The following is a 20,391-nucleotide window of genomic DNA, read 5'->3' on the forward strand; positions in this document are numbered from 1 at the left end:
TGTCCTATCGCGAGACTTTGTGAGGAAGCCTTCCTCTTCCAGATCTCGCGAGCGTTCCAGCGCGAAGGCCTCTCCAAGGAGGAGTTGTGCGTTATGGCGGTGACGGAGACTGCGGTAAATAAAATCGTCGAAAAATGAACATATTTGCACGATTTTGGGTGAAATAGGCATTGTATAACAGCTTTGTTTAGTATTTTTCTGTCGGATTAGCGTATTTGTACAACGAAGGGCAATGGCTAACGGTGGGGAAATACAATCTTCTTTACGCGCCTTTGTAATGAATGGCTAGTATTGCTAGCATGAAGGCGAACAAGCTAGCGTCTTTCAGAAAATGGGCCTAGCTAATCCCCTGATCTCGTGTTACTCCTACGACATTTATCCGTCTCGTGTGTATTGTTTAACATTCAAATATATCTTAGACTAACAATTGTTGGGCCGTAAATCTATTTATAGTTTGGTTTTAGACTTTTTCAACCAACGGCTGCACACTTCGAATGAAAAGCATCGTGTCCCCTGCGCTAAACTTTAACCAAAAATTCGACGTCTTGTGTTTTCTTTGTAACTCTACGAGGTGCCTGTTTTCAACAACACTGAGCTAAATACATTTTTCATCTTCCGTAGAATTAATTGAATTGTTAAAGCTTCCCCATCATCCTCCCCTTGGGGGCTTTCCTTCCTCAAGTGTGGTGGAGCCAACGATTAGAAGGTTTGGTAGGTAAGGATTACGACTCGTCCTACCTGGAAACACATCAAGATGTACGCCTTGTACATGGCTGTTTTTTTAATATCCCATGTTGTGTGGGGTGACATGAGGGTCCGCTGTAAATACATTTGCATGTAAAAGTATGTAAACCATTTATAATTTAATGTTAATCTTAATACATTTGTCTTAACGTTTGTTCCTGTTTCAGTTTATTTCGAATGGGTGAGGGCCGACATCCGGGCAACTGAGCTACATACGGGTTCTTCGAGCCATAGCAACCAGACTGGCGTTGAAAACAAACCAGTGCCATTACTCTTTAACCTGTCGACCTACGCTGGTTAAACCCGTCATTCTGCCTCCAAAATGCCGAAAAACTGTGTTGTTTTTGGTTGTGCTAACCACAACTGGAAACAGGGAAAACAAATGTTGTATTTTGTTCTGCCAAAGCGTGATAAAAGCCCACAGAGACGAGACAAATGGCTCGCAGCTTTACACTGGGAAAACGAGGACGGTTCTCACTGGAGTCCCCCAAAGTCCCGGGTCGTGTGTTCGGATCACTTCGTTTCTGGTAAATATAAGGAACAAAAATCCACCTTCTTAACCACAACTTGGCTATACGTCCGTGCTGATGTTGTACTTGTTGAATTTGTACCTTATAACGTTCGACAGCTGAAGTTGTTGTTGTACAAAAATACCATGTGGTATATACTATATAGTCTAAAGCCTAGCTAGCTATTTTCCAAAACCGGACAACGAGAGGATACCAAAGGCAGCGTTAAGATGGACACCACCGGGAAAACGTAAGCCAGGGCGGCCAAAGAACACCTGGCGAAGAACAGTTGAAGGGGAGCTGAAAGAGATGAAGCTTACATGGGGCGAGGCACAGAGACGAGCACAGCAGCGAGATGAATGGCGTCGAGTCGTCGAAGCCTTATTTCCCATCCGGAAAGAAGAGGATTAACTTAAGTAAGTAATATACTATATAGTCTATAGCCTAGCTAGCTATTTTCCAAAACCGGTTTAGTTTAAATTTGCACTTAACAGTTGGGTTTTTAAAAACCAATAAACCCTATAATTTTCATGTTGCCATTCAATACATGTAGCCCTCAAATCTCTCAATATTTTATACACTAACACTTGATCTTGTTGTTGATAACTTCCGCGTCTCTTTCTTAGTAGCGCGCAGGCTAAGCTAACTAGCAAGCTAAGCTAAGCCTGAGAAGCTTTAAAGTTCACTGAGACGAGTCTGACGCAAATAATACATTTTCGTTTTTTCACACGATATGCGGATAAGTAAAAATGCGCAAATGAAGGATTTAACGCAGACTTCCAAGCCACAACGCTCGTTAAATGCTTTTTCTGTCAATGCTGTGTTCGCTGTGAGCTGGTTTGTTTTCAACGAATTCCCGGTTGCTAGGGGATTGGTAGGCGGAAGTGACGTAGGTCCGCCCTCACCCATATAGGCGAGGGCGGACCTACGTCACTTCCGCCTACCAATCCCCTAGCAACCGGTCGCCATATTGAATTCGTTGAAAACAAACCAGCTCACAGCGAACACGGCATTGACAGAAAAAGCATTTAACGAGGTTTCACGGCATTTTAAACTGTTCTAAATGGCGTATGATTATGTAAATAGTCTTTCCAGTGAGGCTAGGTTAAGATACGAGTTAAAATGTTCTGTAGTTGATTAAATGGCAACATGAAAATTATAGGGTTTATCGGTTTTTAAAAACCCAACTGTTAAGTGCAAATTTAAACGAAACCGGTTTTCGGAAATAGCCTACATACAGGCTATAGACTATATAGTATATACCGCATGTTATTTTTGTACAACAACAACTTCAGCTGTCGAACGTTATAAGGTACAAATTCAACAAGTACAACATTAGCACGGACGGTATAGCCAAGTTGTGGTTAAGAAGGTGGATTTTTGTTCCTTATATTTACCAGAAACGAAGTGATCCGAACACACGACCCGGGACTTTGGGGGACTCCGGTGAGAACCGTCCTCGTTTTCCCAGTGTAAAGCTGCGAGCCATTTGTCTCGTCTCTGTGGGCTTTTATCACGCTTTGGCAGAACAAAATACAACCTTTGTTTTCCCTGTTTCCAGTTGTGGTTAGCACAACCAAAAACAACACAGTTTTTCGGCATTTTGGAGGCAGAATGACGGGTTTAACCAGCGTAGGTCGACAGGTTAAAGAGTAATGGCAACGGTTTGTTTTCAACGCCAGTCTGGTTGCTATGGCTCGAAGAACCCGTATGTAGCTCAGTTGCCCGGATGTCGGCCCTCACCTATAAATACGATACAATGTAATGCATCACACAATTCCAGTTGTTTCATTACAGCACGTCCGAAAAGGAGTAGGAAGAAGCAGAGCTTATTTAATCCTACCCCTTTTCATACCATAGCAATTTTATCCTATTTCCTTGTTCTCTGTAACAGAACAGTGAACAAATAAATACTATACTATAGTTAGCATACAAATATTAAATGCATAAATAATCTCAATTAAAAAAAAGGGTTCAAGATGTTCATCATAATAATTGTTCTGTGTACTTTGTGTACACTTTGTCAATCCGTACTAGGGCTGCAACAACTAATCGATTATATAAATAGTTGGCGATTAATTTAGTCATCGATTCGTTGGATCTATGCGCATGCACAGAGGCATTTTTTTTAAATTGTTTAAAAAAATTTTTTTTTTATAAACCTTTATTTATAAACTGCAACATGTACAAACAGCTGAGAAACAATAATCAAAATAAGTATGGTGCCATATGCTGTTTTTTTCCCAATAAAATACTGGAAAGGATAGAAATGTAGCTTCTCTTTTATCCGATTATTAATCGAAGTAATTATCAACAGATTAATCGATTATCAAATTAATCGTTAGTTGCAGCCCTAATCCGTACCATAATTTAATTCCACATACTGATATACTAAAGGTTTTAAATGTTGTACGAGCATACAAATGTTTTAAATTAGATTTTCGTCTAAGGTTATATTTCTCCTCTTTTGTTGAGAAGAATTGTTGTACATTCTTGGGTAGCCGGTTATAGTTTGCGTTGTACATCATTTTAGCTGTTTGCAAATGCACCAAATCGTTGAATTTCAATAATTGTGATTTAATAAATAAAGTGTTGGTATGTTCTCTATATCCAACATTATGTATTATTCTAATTGATCTTTTTTGTAACGCAGTTTGTGAATGAAGCGCACATTTGTAGTTGTTTCCCCATATTTCTACACAAAAACTCAGATATGGTAACACTAGTGAGCAGTAGAGAATATAAAGTGATTTTTGATCTAGAACATGTTTTGCTTTGACAAATATCTAGGTACGTGAATTTGAAATGCATGTATTTCAAAGCAATTGATAACATTTTAAAGACCTTAGAAAAAAACCTTCCAATGGTACTTGAACCATTGTGATAGGCCAACTAATACGGGTGCTACAAATTTCTGAAGGGAACGAATCAGCCACTTTTTTGTTTTAAATTTTCCATTAAGAGAATAGAGAAATGTGTGACCTATATTTTGGGAATTTACCCTCAAATCATTATAGCTCCCTTATTTTTCATAAAAGCATAAGAATTATGTAACCAAGGAACATCCCTTAATAAAGAAAAATATTATTATTATTTTATTTAATTAATGAGCGGCAAGAGCATACTTACGGTATAGACATACCGTTTTGAATACAAACTGTGAATGCTTTAAAAACTTAAAAAGCCATTCAGAGCGAATATTTGCATATCAGTATGATGCTATCTGGCTATAGTCGAGTTGTTATGGATGAAATGTTACGCAATTTTCTTGGATATTCATGACTGCTGCCCTGGATAGACATTTTTAGCTAGCACTAAATCCATGTTAAGCTACAAGTAAGGAGATGCAAACTTATTTGCAGGTATAGCTAGCTTTGTATGATCTTGACTTGCTTGATATTAACAATTGTGCTTGTTAATTTTTTGCACTTTGAGAAATCAGACCTGTGACTTTCGGAATTCGAGGTACTTCCGGGAAATGTGAACTATGTAATCAACCTCTATGCTCTTCAATTAGTCCAAAAGTACCCCCACCAAAAGAAGATTAATAGTGCTTGTGGGGGAAAAAACTTAAACCTTTTGAGTTTATGACCTCAAAAAAGCTAATTGGAGTAAGGCTTTAGCTCATGCTAAGATTTTGAGTTTGAAGGTGTGATAGGGCTTGGCGATGGCTAAAAACGATCTGTTTTTTATCAGTCTTTATCAATAATTACTGTTATTTTCTGACCTATGACCAGGAGACAAATATATTAAATGTAAACATTTTTAACATGTAACCTTCCCCTGATTATAACCCCTTCGGCAATTAAGGCAAACAGGAAATGAAATGTCAACACAACCATGGAAAAAACTCAATGTAAAAAAATTCTAAAATAACATTGAACACTTAACAATAACCTCTTTAAAATTAAGGTTAAAAAATAAGGAACATATAAACGCTTAATAAAGTGTAACAAAATAGTGCAAGGTGTGAAAATGTAAATGTAGAGAAACCTAAAAACTATATTCTGCAGGTTTAGTGCTGGCATGTGTGTGTGCTCATGGGTGAGTGCGGTTAAAGTGGTTTGGTATTATTGAATACAAGCGCTTTGGTCTGACCACAGTTAAGTTTTTGTTTTTTTAAATAAACTGTCATACGGTCGAGGTTACTTATCCTGTTTTATCAACATTTCTTTTCAGCATTAATTTTTAGTTTCTTCTCACTCCACTCAAAAAATCAACCGCAAGACATCAAAGTGGCGCAACCAAATTTGATAGTTGTTACTTTTACCTGTTTGGCTGTTAGCATGTCACTCCCAGTGATCACCTCTTGCGTTTTTTGGTTAGCAATTGCCTTTGTTTATGCAGCCAACATTCCTTTGCAATTTCCTGTTTCTTTCGACGAAGAAAACATATGTATTTATCGAACGTTTTATGGAACACGTTTTTAATTGATTGTGTCTATCGCTATATATATTGATATCGTTTTATTGCCCAGCCCAATGGTGTGAAAACGTAGACTGATTAAAACCCCCTCAAACTCTTGGAATTTGCTCTACACAAGAGCCAAGAGGCCTATGTGATAAGTATTAATAGTAAGGGATTACATACTTTTTCTTGCTACTGTATATGTTGTTGTGGGCCTCACCTTGAAATTGATATGTACACACAAGATTGTGCTTTACTGGTAAGGTCTTATTAATGCTGGTTTTGAATTACAGTGAGGTGAAGTTATGACGATGGAGAATGGACAGGGGGCAGGCACCAAGCTTGGCCTGCCGCCTCTCACCCCGGAACAGCAAGAGGCGCTGCAGAAGGTAAGAAAGAAACCCAACATACGCTGTGATATTTTTCACATATCCTCTTGTTCAGTTTAAATTAACATTATGCATTCAACCAACAAACAAAATACACGCCAAATTGGTCTTACAGCTGCGCTACAAGGCCAAACTTCCTCTTAATTTCAATTCACCTTGTGCTTCTAAACGTGCCTTAAACATATGCTGTCTCATTTTACTATCATAACTTTGGCAATATTTGCAGAAAAATCTGCATACACGGGAACTTATTGAGAGGAGTAAATCTCAATGAGACCACTGTGCCGCTTAGTTATCTCTATTTAATAGGAGCAGATTATTTGACATGGATGGATTGGACATTGATTAAATCAATCTTTATTCTCTGTGATGCCCGAGATGGTCTTAAATGGTTCAGACCAAGCATGTGTACATTGTAACTCAGCATTTCTCCTTTTTCTGAGCATTTTAGGATGTGTTATTTCTAGGGCTGTCAAAGTTAATGCGATAACATGTTGTCTATATAACTTCCTTTAACGGCAATAATTTATTAATGCGCATGCGCCCTGACTCCTTTTTGACTATCGGGCCATTCTGTAGCGTGGGGAAATGTAATAGGGTTAGTTGCTGTTGAGCTCAAGCTCGAAAATAGTGAGTAGAAATGCACAAAGTGAAGGGGGACATAATGGAAATTTCAGATCCAAGGCCATGGCGAGTCAGGAAAAGACAATTTTATCTTTGAACAAAATGAGACGACATAATTGGAGCGAACGCCTGCTGGCGCGCATTGCAGCTTCAGAGAGGAGGAGCTTTACTCCCGTGTTTGGATTACGGTTCAGGTGCATTGATAACATAAAATGTAGCTTGTTACTGTGACTGCTTTAGTAACATGGCATAACAGCTCAACATAAATTAAATACTTTAAGCAGGAAGTTGAAAGGGGTCTGCAAAACATGTCAAAACACCTTCTCAAGCCAATCACAGTTTTGCGGCTTCAAAATAAAAGTGCTATGCTTTAGATCTAGTTTAACTACCTATCAAAATATTTATTTCATTACAATCATGCTTTGTCAAAAATGTTTTGTAAAGTAATCTGTGATATTTGAAACTAAATAAATGCACCAGTTGAGGATTGTAGTTAAGACACACTGGTTCAATTGATCAAAGTATACACAATTAAGCGTATAAAGTCAACTTAATTTTTCATTCTACTGGTACTTTAATGTGCATTTTTTTCCGTTTGGAAAAACTAGGTCGGATGTTGCCTTTTTGTTTGTTGCATCACGTAATCACGGCATTCTCGCTCGTTCGTACAGGTTGATGGGCTCACATTTTGAAGCTGAAATATTCCCACGCCATGACAGTTAGCTTTTTAATCATATTTTTTCCATCCTAATTTTTGTTACTTTGCGGAACTTCTCGCTGGCGAGTCGCGAGGCTCTGTTTGTGCTCCCTGCTTGTGCGGTCTTGCTAAGTCGCTCCCCGCCCACCGAGGGAAAAAAAATTGTGAATGATTGTAAAGATGGCTCACTGCGTTCAGTTTATTCGACTGTTAAATAAACGAGCTCAGGTGCTAGGAGCGATGCACAGGGTGAGGCGTCTTTCTCCCTCTTTAAAGCGAGAGACGAATAAACGCGAGGCACAACAATTTTTATTGGCAAACATGTCTGTCACTCAAATGCAGGTGACGGCGGAGGGGGAAAAAACCCTCACCCTCTTGTGGTTACAAAATCGCACTAATTAAAACTTCGATGTCGATTCGATGGCGATTAATCTTAAAAAGTCCCTACCCGTGAATACGTATTTGTTCGCAGCATACATGCAATTAGTTATTTTTGTTTTTGTACCACATTAATTCATGAGACTATGTCATAAAGTGAGCACCACCTGTATTTATTGCAGAGCTGTGATAATATAATCCCCTTGTTTCTTTTCTCAGGCAAAGAAGTATGCCATGGAACAGAGCATTAAGAGTGTATTGGTGAAGCAGACCATTGCCCATCAACAACAGCAGCTCACCAATCTGCAGGTGAGATAGAATTTTAGTCTTGTGATGTTTTGCGATACCAAAGTTTGTATTGGCGGCGCAATTTGTGAACCTTAAGACATAATATTTCTTTATACCGCTATCTCTTGTTTCAGAGGTCGTGTTTCAATAGCTATTGGATACTTTTTTTCCTTCTTCTCCCCCATGCTGTGAGAAAAAAAGAGCATGTCTAGACCGTGTCCCTGCTTTTTGCCTATGCTCTTTTTCAGGTTGCCGAAGTCCTCATGAAGGAATTGGTTATAATTTTAAATCTGTTCTTCTTAAGGAAGCTTGTTTGTTAATTGTGGTAATTTGTCTTAAAATCAGAGGAGGCAACTCGCCAAACTGTGTTGTTTAGCGGAAGAGTCTGCTTATAGAATAGGCATAAGCACTTTTGTCTGTCTGAGTGTAAAAATAATTTTGAAAGTAAAAAAAAAAAAAAAGCAAAGCTAAGGGATATCTAACCTACTTTTCAGCACCTTTTTCGTCTTTACTGTCTTTCAGATGGCAGCAGTGACTATGGGCTTTGGAGATCCTCTCTCACCTTTACAATCGGTCAATAGATTATTAAATTTTTTTCTGTGCGCATTCCCAATGAAAAAAGATTGTTTGTTCCTTCTTGCATCGGTTGATTTGGCACCAATACCTGTCTTTAATCAAAGAATGAATATTTACTAAGAGTAGTGGCTTTCTAAGCTAGTGTATCTGCCATAATGATCGACAATGCAACTTTGAAAGACAGTTTTAATGGGTAGTAAAGTTTAGTTTTCTTAAGTCAATGTTATTTTTTTGTTTTTTTTTTAACTCTAAACTCATGTCTAAGTGTTTTTTAAAACCGTCATGGCATGGATTAAAGGATGGTTAGCACTTCTGGAACTCATATCTTTGATCTTTTCGGGAATCAAGCTCTTGTTTCCTTGGTGATACAGAAGCACTTCTAAAATAGATTAAGACCTCCGTTCAATACTTTCCTACCTCCTTTTTTTTTTTTTTTTACTTGCATCCCTGGACTACAGGTTAGTTTCTGAAGCAAAATATTAATGAGGGCTGTGCATGTCAATCACTTCAGTGTTTTTATGCTTCCATGTCATCTTTAACTCTTATACATGTACATAATAAGTCTTCCACAATGGTCTGTCCTTTTGATTACTTTATCTCATTATCTTCAGACCGCCCCCTAACTTTGAATTAGCCTTAGGCTACTTTTGGGAAACCAAGCACAGTAGAAAATACACATTTATTAAACGTTTGTGTGTGCGTGCATATTCTTCCTTATTCTGTTTAGTTTCTCTAATTCTAAAGTGTTGTTTTTTTCCCTTGATTGGCAGGTGGCAGCTCAGCGGCAACGTGCTCTAGCCATCATGTGTCGGGTGTATGTGGGCTCCATTTACTATGAGCTTGGCGAGGACACCATCAGACAGGCCTTTGCTCCCTTCGGCCCGATCAAGAGCATTGACATGTCTTGGGATTCTGTAACAATGAAGCACAAGGTTAGCTAATAGAGTGCAGCGTAGGCTGCTTAAGTCTTTGTGTTCATTTTGCGTCTTGTGGACTACACAGGGCTTCGCCTTTGTGGAGTACGACGTACCAGAAGCTGCTCAGCTGGCTCTCGAGCAGATGAACTCCGTCATGTTGGGTGGGCGAAACATTAAGGTGAGTTGTCTGGAACCGCTTGCAATTGTTATTGCTAATGGTAAGTTACTTAATGAATTAATTTTCTGGATACAGTAGATCGCAGCCGTTCGCAAAAAAACGTGACACAAGCACCTAAAAAACTACTCAAAAACTTAACACATTTTAGATTCAGTTTTACCCATTAACAATTACAGTATACAGAGTACAGACATTTTGTCAAAAAATATTTTTTGCTGGAAAATTGAGTGAATTGACTTGTGAGACAGTACTCTCTGCTGGATTGATTACTGCAGAACTTTTCCCTGCGTCAAACAACTTTCAGTTTGTTACCATAAAACTAAAGAATTTAAAGCAGGTAATAGAAATTTGTGAAAATGCTGGTGAGCAAATGCAAAATCACGAATAGACGATCTACTGTATAACAAACAGAACAATATTTAGGTAGCTTTTAATGTCTAATGTACACTAATTGTTTTTTTCTTTTGCCTTGTTTGTCTGTGTTGCTTTCCAGGTGCGTGTGTGTGTCTGATTTGTATGTGCTGCATGTTGCTTCCACAATGTATCAAGGCGGTCGTACCAGTGCGATTCCCAGCGGCGCGCTGCATCACTCTGTTGCTATGTTGTGCCGATGATGGGCTGCGCCTGGTTGGTGTTGCTTGGCCGCCCCATCTGTAGTACAGATCCCAGTCCCGTCGATAGTCCAGTGTATTTTACAAGTGAAACAGAAAGAGAGAATAGTTGTTAAGACTTGTCAACCATTCAATTAGCCACTGATAATGTCCCAATTGGCTACCACTTTTCTAAAATTGATTGACTGTGACAGAAAAATATTTTCAAATGAGAAATTGACTCTTTGAGAGCTAGTAATAATGTAAAACATTTTTTTTTCTACAAACCCTGTTTCCATATGAGTTGGGAAATTGTGTTAGATGTAAATATAAACGGAATACATCCATCCATCCATTTTCTACCGCGTATTCACTTCGGGGTCGCGGGGGGCGCTGGAGCCTATATCAGCTACAAGATTTGCAAATCATTTTCAAACCATATTCAGTTGAATATGCTACAAAGACTACATATTTGGTGTTCAAACTGATAAACATTTTTTTTTTTTGCAAATAATCATTAACTTTAGAATTTGATGCCAGCAAAATGTGACAAAGAAGTTGGGAAAGGTGGTAATAAATACTGATAAAGTTGAGGAATGCTCATCAAACACTTATTTGGAACATCCCACAGGTGAACAGGTGGGTGCCATGATTGGGTATAAAAGTAGATCTCATGAAATGCTCAGTCATTCACAAACAAGGATGGGGCGAGGGTCACCACTTTGTCAACAAATGCGTGAGCAAATTGTTGAACAGTTTAAGAAAAACCTTTCTCCACCAGCTATTGCAAGGAATTTAGGGATTTCACCATCTACGGTCCGTAATATCATCAAAGGGTTCAGATAATCTGCAGAAATCACTGCACGTAACAGCTAAGCCCGTGACCTTCGATCCCTTAGGCTGTACTGCATCAACAAGTGACATCAGTGTGTAAAGGATATCGCCACATGGGCTCAGGAACACTTCAGAAACCCACTGTCAGTAACTACAGTTGGTCGCTACATCTGTAAGTGCAAGTTAAAACTCTCCTATGCAAGGTGAAAACCGTTTATCAACAACACCCAGAAACGCCGTCTGCTTCGCTGGGCCTGAGCTCATCTAAGATGGACTGATACAAAGTGGAAAAGTGTTCTGTGGTCTGACGAGTCCACATTTCCAATTGTTTTTGGAAACAGTGGACGTCGTGTCCTCCGGACCAAAGAGGAAAAGAACCATCTGGATTGTTATAGGCGCAAAGTTGAAAAGCCAGCATCTGCGATGTTATGGTGCCCAAGACATGGGTAACTTACACATCTGCGAAGGCGCCATTAATGCTGAAAGGTACATACAGGTTTTGGAGCAACATATGTTGCCATCCAAGCAACGTTACCATGGACGCCCCTGCTAATTTCAGCAAGACAATGCCAAGCCACGTGTTACATCAACGTGGCTTCATAGTAAAAGAGTGCGGGTACTAGACTGGCCTGCCTGTAGTCCAGACCTGTTTCCCATTGAAAATGTGTGGCGCATTATGAAGCCTAAAATACCACAACGGAGACCCCTGGACTGTTGAACAACTTAAGCTGTACATCAAGCAAGAATGGGAAATAATTCCACCTGAGAAGCTTAAAAATGTGTCTCCTCAGTTCCCAAACGTTTACTGAGTGTTGTTAAAAGGAAAGGCCATGTAACACAGTGGTGAACATGCCCTTTCCCAACTACTTTGGCATGTGTTGCAGCCATGAAATTCTAAGTTAATTATTATTTGCAAAAAAATAATAAAGTTTGAGTTTGAACATCAAATATCTTGTCTTTGTAGTGCATTCAACTGAATGTGGGTTGAAAAGGATTTGCAAATCATTGTATTCCTTTTATATTTACATCTAACACAATTTCCCAACTCATATGGAAACGGGGTTTGTAAAACTTTTTTTTTTGCTAAATGGAGTTTGACTAGACTAGACAGCTGCAGTGTAGGTTAGGTAAGGCATTCGGCGTGCGTTCTCGGTTCCTATGGAAACACCGTGTATAAATAGCCCTGCTGGTATGATCTGTGCTATAGGTTGGGCGGCCAAGTAACATCGGTCAGGCGCAACCCATCATTGACCAGCTGGCAGAGGAAGCGCGCGCTTTTAACCGCATCTACGTGGCCTCGGTGCATCCTGACCTGTCAGATGATGACATCAAAAGTGTTTTTGAGGCTTTTGGGAGGATCAAATCTTGTACATTAGCCAGGGACCCCACTTCAGGACGACACAGGGGCTTTGGCTTCATTGGTGAGCTGGCGGGGGGGCGGCCTTTCGCTCACGCTTGTTTCATCGGTCACGTTGCTCTTAACGATAATTTTATTAACTTGCAGAGTATGAAAAGCCACAGTCGGCCGTTGATGCTGTGTCTTCTATGAACCTCTTTGACCTGGGGGGTCAATACCTACGGGTGGGCAAAGCAGTGACCCCTCCTATGCCCCTCCTAACTCCCACAACCCCTGGTGGTCTGCCTCCTGCAGCGGCTGTGGCCGCCGCGGCAGCCACTGCCAAGATAACGGCCCAGGCAAGTATGAATCCCTTCCAAAGGGATTTAATGGCCTTCCAGGTAAATATAATAAAAACAGAACTGATGGCCATTCAAATTTTATTCAGGTGACTGGGAGAAGACCAGTTTACTAGACACTCACAGGTGTGACAGTGTCATTTAATTTTGTTGTAATTTCCACATTAATATATTCAAAACAGTAGAATCTTCACGTAATCTTAAAAACTTGAATTTTTATTGCCCCCCATTTTGTAGCATATGGAAGCGAAGCTCCTCCCATTCACCGATTGGGTGTGTATGCTAAGAGTCTTCTCTTAGTAAGCACAAATTACATTATTTTCCATGTGAATATTGATTAACTGCTGTTACATGTTAGTCACCTCAGTGGTTCTGAAGAGCGGTTGAGCTCATATTGTCTTATAACTGCTTGATGGTTGACTGTGTTGCCTTTGTGTTGTGTTCTGTGTGTTTCCCTTACCTAATGTCTTCGGCACCCCCTCTCTTAAGGAGGCTGTAGCTGGTGCATCAGTCCTGGGGGCGTTAGCGGCGCCCCAGCTTCTTAGTCAGCAAATGGGAATACCGCAGGCTGTTATGGCTGCGCAGGCGCCCGGGGTTATCACAGGTGGGTACAATCGGCCAAGTACAATGCAAAATACACAAAGCTGTTTCAGGTTGTTGCTTGCAAATCTGCTTGTTGGGAGGCACAACATGATTTAATACTAAATGTGAAACCATGTTTTAACATCCATTCATTCCTAAAATATTCAGTAATTAAGTCTAACGATAAAACTGGACACACAGACTTTTCTATTAAAAAGCACCCCTGTCTATTAATACAACTGAATGAAATGCTAACGAGGGTTGACTCTATCCTCACGACTTGGTGGTCTCACTCCATTGCATCCTAAAGCCGGGGTACTTGAATGCCGTGTTGCCAGGAAGAATTCAAAAAATAAATCCAGCCCCCCACTCTGCGCACCTCACTGATAGTCCTTCCCAGTCTCCTCCTCTTTGGAAATGCACAAAATCGGACACGAGAGCTGTACATGCACACGCGTAGGTTGTTGACAGTCTAAAGTTGCATCAAAGGATCCCCTACTTCTTATTTTGTTGCAGACTATCGATAACACATGTCGGCATACAAAATGTTACACAAAATATAGGAAAATGGAACATTAGTCCCTGTCAAGAAGGAAAGCAGCCACTTAGCCGTCCAAAGTTAGTCCAAGACTGGCCCACAATGCCGTTCATTTTGACTACGCCAGACCGATATTTATTCAAGTTTTGGCTCTTCGTTGTTTTTTCAGATGTACGCAATTTTCTTTTCTTCCTCTGATTTCGTCTTTTGGGGTTTTTTCTTTAGCAATGTATGCTGTAAAGGCAAGCGCAGGTATTGCGATTTTTCCATGTGGCCGTTTGGCAGCCATGCTTTACTAAACAAGTTTGCACCGTGCACGTGCTTCACTATATATCGCATCAGCCTTTGTGGGGTCTGCCCACCCCTCCTTTCTCTAAATCCTGTGATTGGATCTGGAGGGGTTTAGCAAATGATTTTGTCCTCTGGGGTTATTTATGCTAAAATACTGAATTATATTGCATGGACAGCCAGCAGACGCACATTTTCTTCAGAAATGATTACTGTTACGATATACTGTATGGTGCAAATGTTGTTGTTTTTTTGTTAAAGAATATAACTTTGGTACCCCAGCTTTAACAACTGTTGTTTTTTAACACAATAGAGCAAAACATATTCCTTTGGGCATGTTCCCACCTTTAATAGCATTAATACTTTGGATATTGTGTTATTTTCTCTAATTTGAATCTGAGTTTGAACTGTTGAAGCCTGCTCGGATGAGAGGCAAAACAATTTATTAGGTAATCTGAACCGTCTAGTTGCGACTGATTTAATGCCATAGAGCAGGGGTGCCCACACTTCTTCTGCAGGCAAGCTACTTTTCAATTGATCAAGTCGTGGGGATCTACCTCATTCATATATATAATTTATATTTACTTATTTATGAAAGATATGTTTTTGTTAACAAGTTAAAGGTGTTTAATGATAATGCAAGCATGTTTAACACATATAGTTAATATTGTTAATAAATTTAAGGTGTTTAATGATAATACAAGCATGTTTAATACATATAGTTAATATTGTTAACAAGTTAAAGGTGTTTAATGATAATACATGCATGTTTAACACATATAGTTAATATTGTTAACAAGTTAAAGGTGTTTAAAGATAATACAAGCATGTTTAACACATATAGTTAATATTGTTAACAAGTTAAAGGTGTTTAAAGATAATACAAGCATGTTTAACACATATAGTTAATATTGTTAACAAGTTAAAGGTGTTTAATGATAATACAAGCCTGTTTAACACATATAGATTCCTTTCTTTCATGAAGACAAGAATATAAGTTAGTGTATTACCTGATTGTGATGACTTGCATTGATAGGAATCAGACAGTGGTGCTGATAACGTCCGCATTTTCAAATGGAGGAGAAAAAAAGTCCTCCTTTCTGTCCAATACCACATGAAAGTGGTTGGTTTTTGGCATCTTTTTTGTCCAGCTTCCGTACTCCTTTGTATACACTTTACAAGAAATACATTGGCGGCAAACTCCGTAGCTTGCTAGCTTGTGCACGCCAGCTTTCTGAGAATCTTATTTTGTTAGCGCAGGCAGGATGAAGCAGCGCTTTTATTGTGCAACTGGGCAGTCGGTCTTTGGAGTTTTGACGACAGGTACGGCGCCAGAGTCTGTTGAAATAAAAAGTGTTTCTCGCCTTCCTGTCTGTAATTTTTTCTTAATGAGCTGGCAGCAGCCAGCGTCATCTCAGAAGACCCTCGGGTGCCGTGAATGTCAATCAAGTGACAAAAGTGACGTCATAGTGAAGATTTATGATCGCTCATTTTTAGGACTATTTTTTTAATGCCTGGCTGGCGATCGACTGACACACCCTCCGCGAATGACCGGTAGCTCGCGATCGACGTAATGGGTACTCCTGCCCTAGAGTATTATAACTACTGACAGGTTTAAAATGAACCATTATAAATTGAACGGACCAGTCTGTTGTGGGATCTACTGTATTTTCATGATCACCCTCACACTTAATTTTGTCTTTTTTTTAAGGTGTGACTCCGGTGCGTCCCCCAATACCAGTACTTCCCCATGTGGGCTTGGTGAACCCCGTGCTTGCATCGCCTCCAGTTCTGTCTAGTCAAGTCGGGGCTGCCATCTTGCAAGTAAAGAAGGAGGAGAAAGAGGAGACGTTACAGGATGCTACAGGACAGGAGATGTTGAGTGATCAAGAACACATGAGCATCTCGGGCAGCAGTGCCAGACATATGGTCATGCAGAAGCTGCTTAGAAAATCAGAGGTAAATTTGAGGACATTTTAGTCTGTTTTAATAAACTACATTAATGTCTTTCTTTTGACCTTTCCAGTCCACAGTGATGGTTCTTCGAAATATGGTTGGACCAGAAGATATTGACGATGACTTGGAAGGTGAGGTGACAGAAGAGTGTGGCAAGTTTGGCTCCGTCAACAAAGTCATCATCTATCAGGAAAAGCAAGGAGAAGAAGAGGATGCCGACATCATTGTCAAGATATTTGTAGAGTTTTCCATGGCATCAGAAATGAACGAAGCTATTCAAGCCCTTAACGACCGCTGGTTTGGCGGTCGCAAAGTGGTGGCTGAGGTGTATGACCAAGACCGGTTCAACGGCAGTGATTACTCTGCATGAAGTGTGTGTGAAATGGTTCACCAGCACAGTGCCCATCTTCATTCCTGTTGCCCATCTAACTACTATCAGCCACATACTGCAGATCCTGATGGCATCTTTGTAATTATTGGTTTTTTCAATATTTGCTTTGTGACCTGTAAGAATCCTCCTCGTTGCAAGTACCACATTTTTGTAACGGGGTCTGGTTAAAACAGTTTTCTTCATTTACTTTTTTGTCATGCATTGCTCATAATGTTAACATTGTTCTTTCTACAATTAAAGGTTATTTGTCCACAACATTTGAGGTGACATTTACCCCCCTAAACTGGGAAACAAAATGTTTTGAAAATTGAAAAAAAAACAGGCTATCACATAGGTTCCAGCCCCCCGAGAGGGACACACGGTAGAAAATGGATGGAAAATGCTTCTCACAGTTCTCAAATAGTAGGGCGGACCTCCCTGTGGGTGGGTGTGTGATCCTGGGGAACATGCTTTATTAGTATCATGCTTCGAAAAGCTGTGTACTACAAAATGATCATTGTAGCCATTAAATGTGACCTAATTTTTTTATTTTATTTATCTACAATTTGTAGGTTAAAGTGTTTTATGTATTTCTGCTGCTTATCAATTTTATTTTTCTCAGTTTGAGTTTTGTAGGTTAAAGTGTTTATGTATTTTGTTGCTGAGTTGATCAATTGTTTTTAGTTTGAATTCAAATTAAGTTTTTCAGTATAAATTGTTCCAAAAAGTTTTCTAAGGATGACGTCATTGGATCATTCCTATCACGTGACCGCACGCAACAACCGGTCACAAGAACAACAATGGTGGTCAACAGAGCTGTGTACGTGCTGCAGTTGCTATTAGCGCCTCTGCAACAAAACCTCGTCGCCCTCTATCAATTAAGTGTGCAGCGGAAACACATATAATTACACGCGTGGAATTATTTTAAACCTACCGCTAACTAGAAGGCCCACCAGAAGAAGATTCTGGGTGAGACCTGGGAGAACTAGTCGCTGGTGGGACAACCTTGCTGACGGCCTTGTCGCAGACGGTGAATGGAGGGCGAATTTTCGAATGTCGAGAGCTTCACTTTTGGCCCTGAGTGAAGACCTTCGTCCTCACATCGAGGGCCAATCAACCAACATGAGAGAAGCCATCAGCCCGTTAAATAAGGTCGCTTGTACGCTGCACTACTTGAGCGACGGAGGAAGGTTGCAGAAGGCGGCAAACTCCTATGGACAACAGCTGTTGTACCGAAATATGTTACCCATCGGAATTAGTAACTCCAGGGGGCGATGTTCCCATGGCGTTTGTTTGATGGTTAAACGGCAAGCCCAATGAGGAGGAGAAGAAGAACGCTTACGTAAATGGCGTAAACTATCCTTAATGCTGAAACGTCGTCAGAATTTCAGCATTAATAAATTACACATATTCTGGAAATCAATGACTTACTTTCATTATAGTATGAGTTCATTGTATCAGCTGTTATGTGTAATTTATTAATGCTGAAATTCTGACAACTGACGTTTCAGCATTAAGGATAGTTTACGCCATTTACGCAAGCGTTCTTCTTCTCCTCCTCTTTGGGCTTGCCGTTTAGCCATCAAACAAACGCCATGGAAATATCGCCCCCTGGAGACACAAATTCCGATGGATAACAGATTTCAGGATAACACCGCGACAGTCTGTCTCCGTCGTCGTGAGGCAGACCTGCACAGTTATCGCTCTCCACCTCGGTTCGAAGTATGTAGCGTTGAAGTCAAGAAGTGCTGACTCAATGGACGATCATTTCAACTTGTAATGATCACGTCGATTTTATACACAGGCAGTCAAGTGAAAGCACAGCATACTTAGTCAACAGCCACACATGCCACACTCAGGGTGGTCGTATAAAACAACATTAACACAGTCACAAACATGCACCACACTGTGAACCCACACCAAACAAGTAGACAAACACATTTCGGGAGAACATCCGCACCGCAACACAACATAAACACAACAGAACAAATACCCAGAATCCTTTGCAACACTAACTTTTCCGGGACGCTACACAATCAAGCTGCCTTTCACGGACCCCGAGGCGGAGGACCTTGTTGCGGGTTTTCGTAGTGTTCACGGCATACCTCAGTGTTTGGGAGCGGTCGACGGGACCCCCGCTGAAATCAAGCCGCCATCCAGCAACTCCCTGGACTACATCAACAGAACGGGAAAACATTCCCTGAACATACAAGCTGTGTGCGACTATACAAGCATCGATTCATGGATGTGGTTGTAAAGTGGTCTGGTGGTACGCACGTATACCTTGTGTAACTCTCTGCATGTTTAATGCAGGTGCTGGTGAAGGCATATGAATAAGTCCTTCCCCATGGTGAGGTGCTAAGGGAGATAAATTGGTATTAGGGCTATATAAATAAACATTGATTGATTGATTTTATTGATTAACTACAGTGGCCATGTAGATTCTGTTGCAGTCACTGCACGTCTTGGAACCCCGTGTAGTCCATCCATGGAAATGTTGTCCTAATCGTATGTACTACACAAACTGGTAGTACCACTTATCTCATTTCCCAGATATCCCCAGCAGAAACGGACAACTGTCGATAAGCTGTGTGTCGTCTCCGCCTGCAAGTACAAAATAGTTTGTAGCAAATGATGGCACCTGTTATTATCTGGACATGGATACACAGTGACTCACTGTTCTCTGAGATGCAAAATACATTGTCATGCATTCTATTCATTTGTCATTTACTGTTGCAGTAAATTGTAAATATTGTTGACATCTACGGTCCATGTATGTAATACTTCTATGATATATAATGTCATGTACACTGTAGCACAGTACATTTCACAGAATAAGAATAAGATAAGAAAGTGCTCATTCTGACTTATCTTCCAAAGGTTGATAGAATAAAGAATTATTTAAACTTATTAGTGCCTCACTCATTTTGCTGTTGCTGCAGCACGCCATATTGCTGTTTGTAGGCGTAATACGCTGTCTGCAGCACCCATTCATCCAGACACACAGATGGAAAGCCAGGGTGGTCTATGATGCACGTCTCCACCCCTTCCTGCTCCATCGTTCTGGCCACTGCCTCAAGTTCGTGACAGCAGGCACACTCAGCCACTGTCTCCATGTTCACACAGTTGTGACATGTACACCTGGAAATAGAAATATTCATAATATTTGTAAATCAATTCATATTATTGACACCTGCAATCTGCAAACGTGCAATAATTAATATTATCATTGTCTTGTTGTGGATCTTATTAATCTACATGCATATTTTTAGTATTGCCGGTATATGGAGCTGTGGCCCATAGAAATAATGGGTAACTAAAGGCCTACTGAAACCCACTACTATACCGACCACGCAGTCTGATAGTTTATACATCAATGATGAAATCTTAACATTGCAACACATGCCAATACGGCCGGGTTAACTTATCAAGTGCAATTTTAAATTTCCCGCCACACTTCCGGTTGAAAACGTCTCGGTATGATGACATATGCGCGTGACGGAATCAGTTGAACGCGACATCTTGGAAGAGGTCCGTCCCAATACAAACAGCTCTGTTTTAATCGCTAATTTCCACAGTATTCAGGACATCTGTGTTGGTGAATCTTTTGGCAATTTGTTCAATTAACAATGGAGACTGCAAGAAAGAGAGTTGTTGGGAAGCGGTGTGTTGCTGCTGGATGTAGCAACACAAACTTAAACACAACCAGTGTTTCATTGTTTTTATTCCCAAAAGATGGCGGCCAAGCTTTACTATGGAACAAAGAAGTCAAGCGAACACGGTTGGATTGGACGACACATAAAAAGTACAATGTATTATGCAGCGAACATT

The 20,391-nt window shown here is 40.2% G+C and overlaps 1 protein-coding gene across 6 annotated transcripts; it reads left to right on the plus strand.

Annotated features, from left to right (window-relative positions):
- LOC133630096 (poly(U)-binding-splicing factor PUF60) lies at window positions 1-16,836 on the plus strand. 6 transcript variants are annotated; one of them, XM_062021386.1, is made up of 12 exons: window positions 25-114; window positions 622-715; window positions 5,954-6,049; window positions 7,968-8,057; window positions 8,559-8,609; window positions 9,383-9,544; window positions 9,615-9,707; window positions 12,339-12,552; window positions 12,636-12,868; window positions 13,316-13,430; window positions 15,946-16,193; window positions 16,261-16,836. In XM_062021386.1, the coding sequence occupies exons 3-12, from the start codon at window positions 5,966-5,968 to the stop codon at window positions 16,558-16,560; spliced, it is 1,590 nt and encodes a 529-aa protein (XP_061877370.1). In that variant the 5' UTR covers window positions 25-114; window positions 622-715; window positions 5,954-5,965; the 3' UTR covers window positions 16,561-16,836. The 6 variants fall into 6 exon arrangements, with proteins under 6 accessions (XP_061877371.1, XP_061877370.1, XP_061877372.1 ...); XM_062021388.1 differs by having other exon boundaries at window positions 622-711; XM_062021389.1 differs by having other exon boundaries at window positions 26-114; window positions 12,636-12,826.
- The last annotated feature ends 3,555 nt before the right edge of the window (window positions 16,837-20,391 follow it).

Source organism: Entelurus aequoreus, linkage group LG15 (assembly GCF_033978785.1).
Source record: "Entelurus aequoreus isolate RoL-2023_Sb linkage group LG15, RoL_Eaeq_v1.1, whole genome shotgun sequence".
Classification (NCBI taxonomy): Eukaryota; Metazoa; Chordata; class Actinopteri; order Syngnathiformes; family Syngnathidae; genus Entelurus; species Entelurus aequoreus.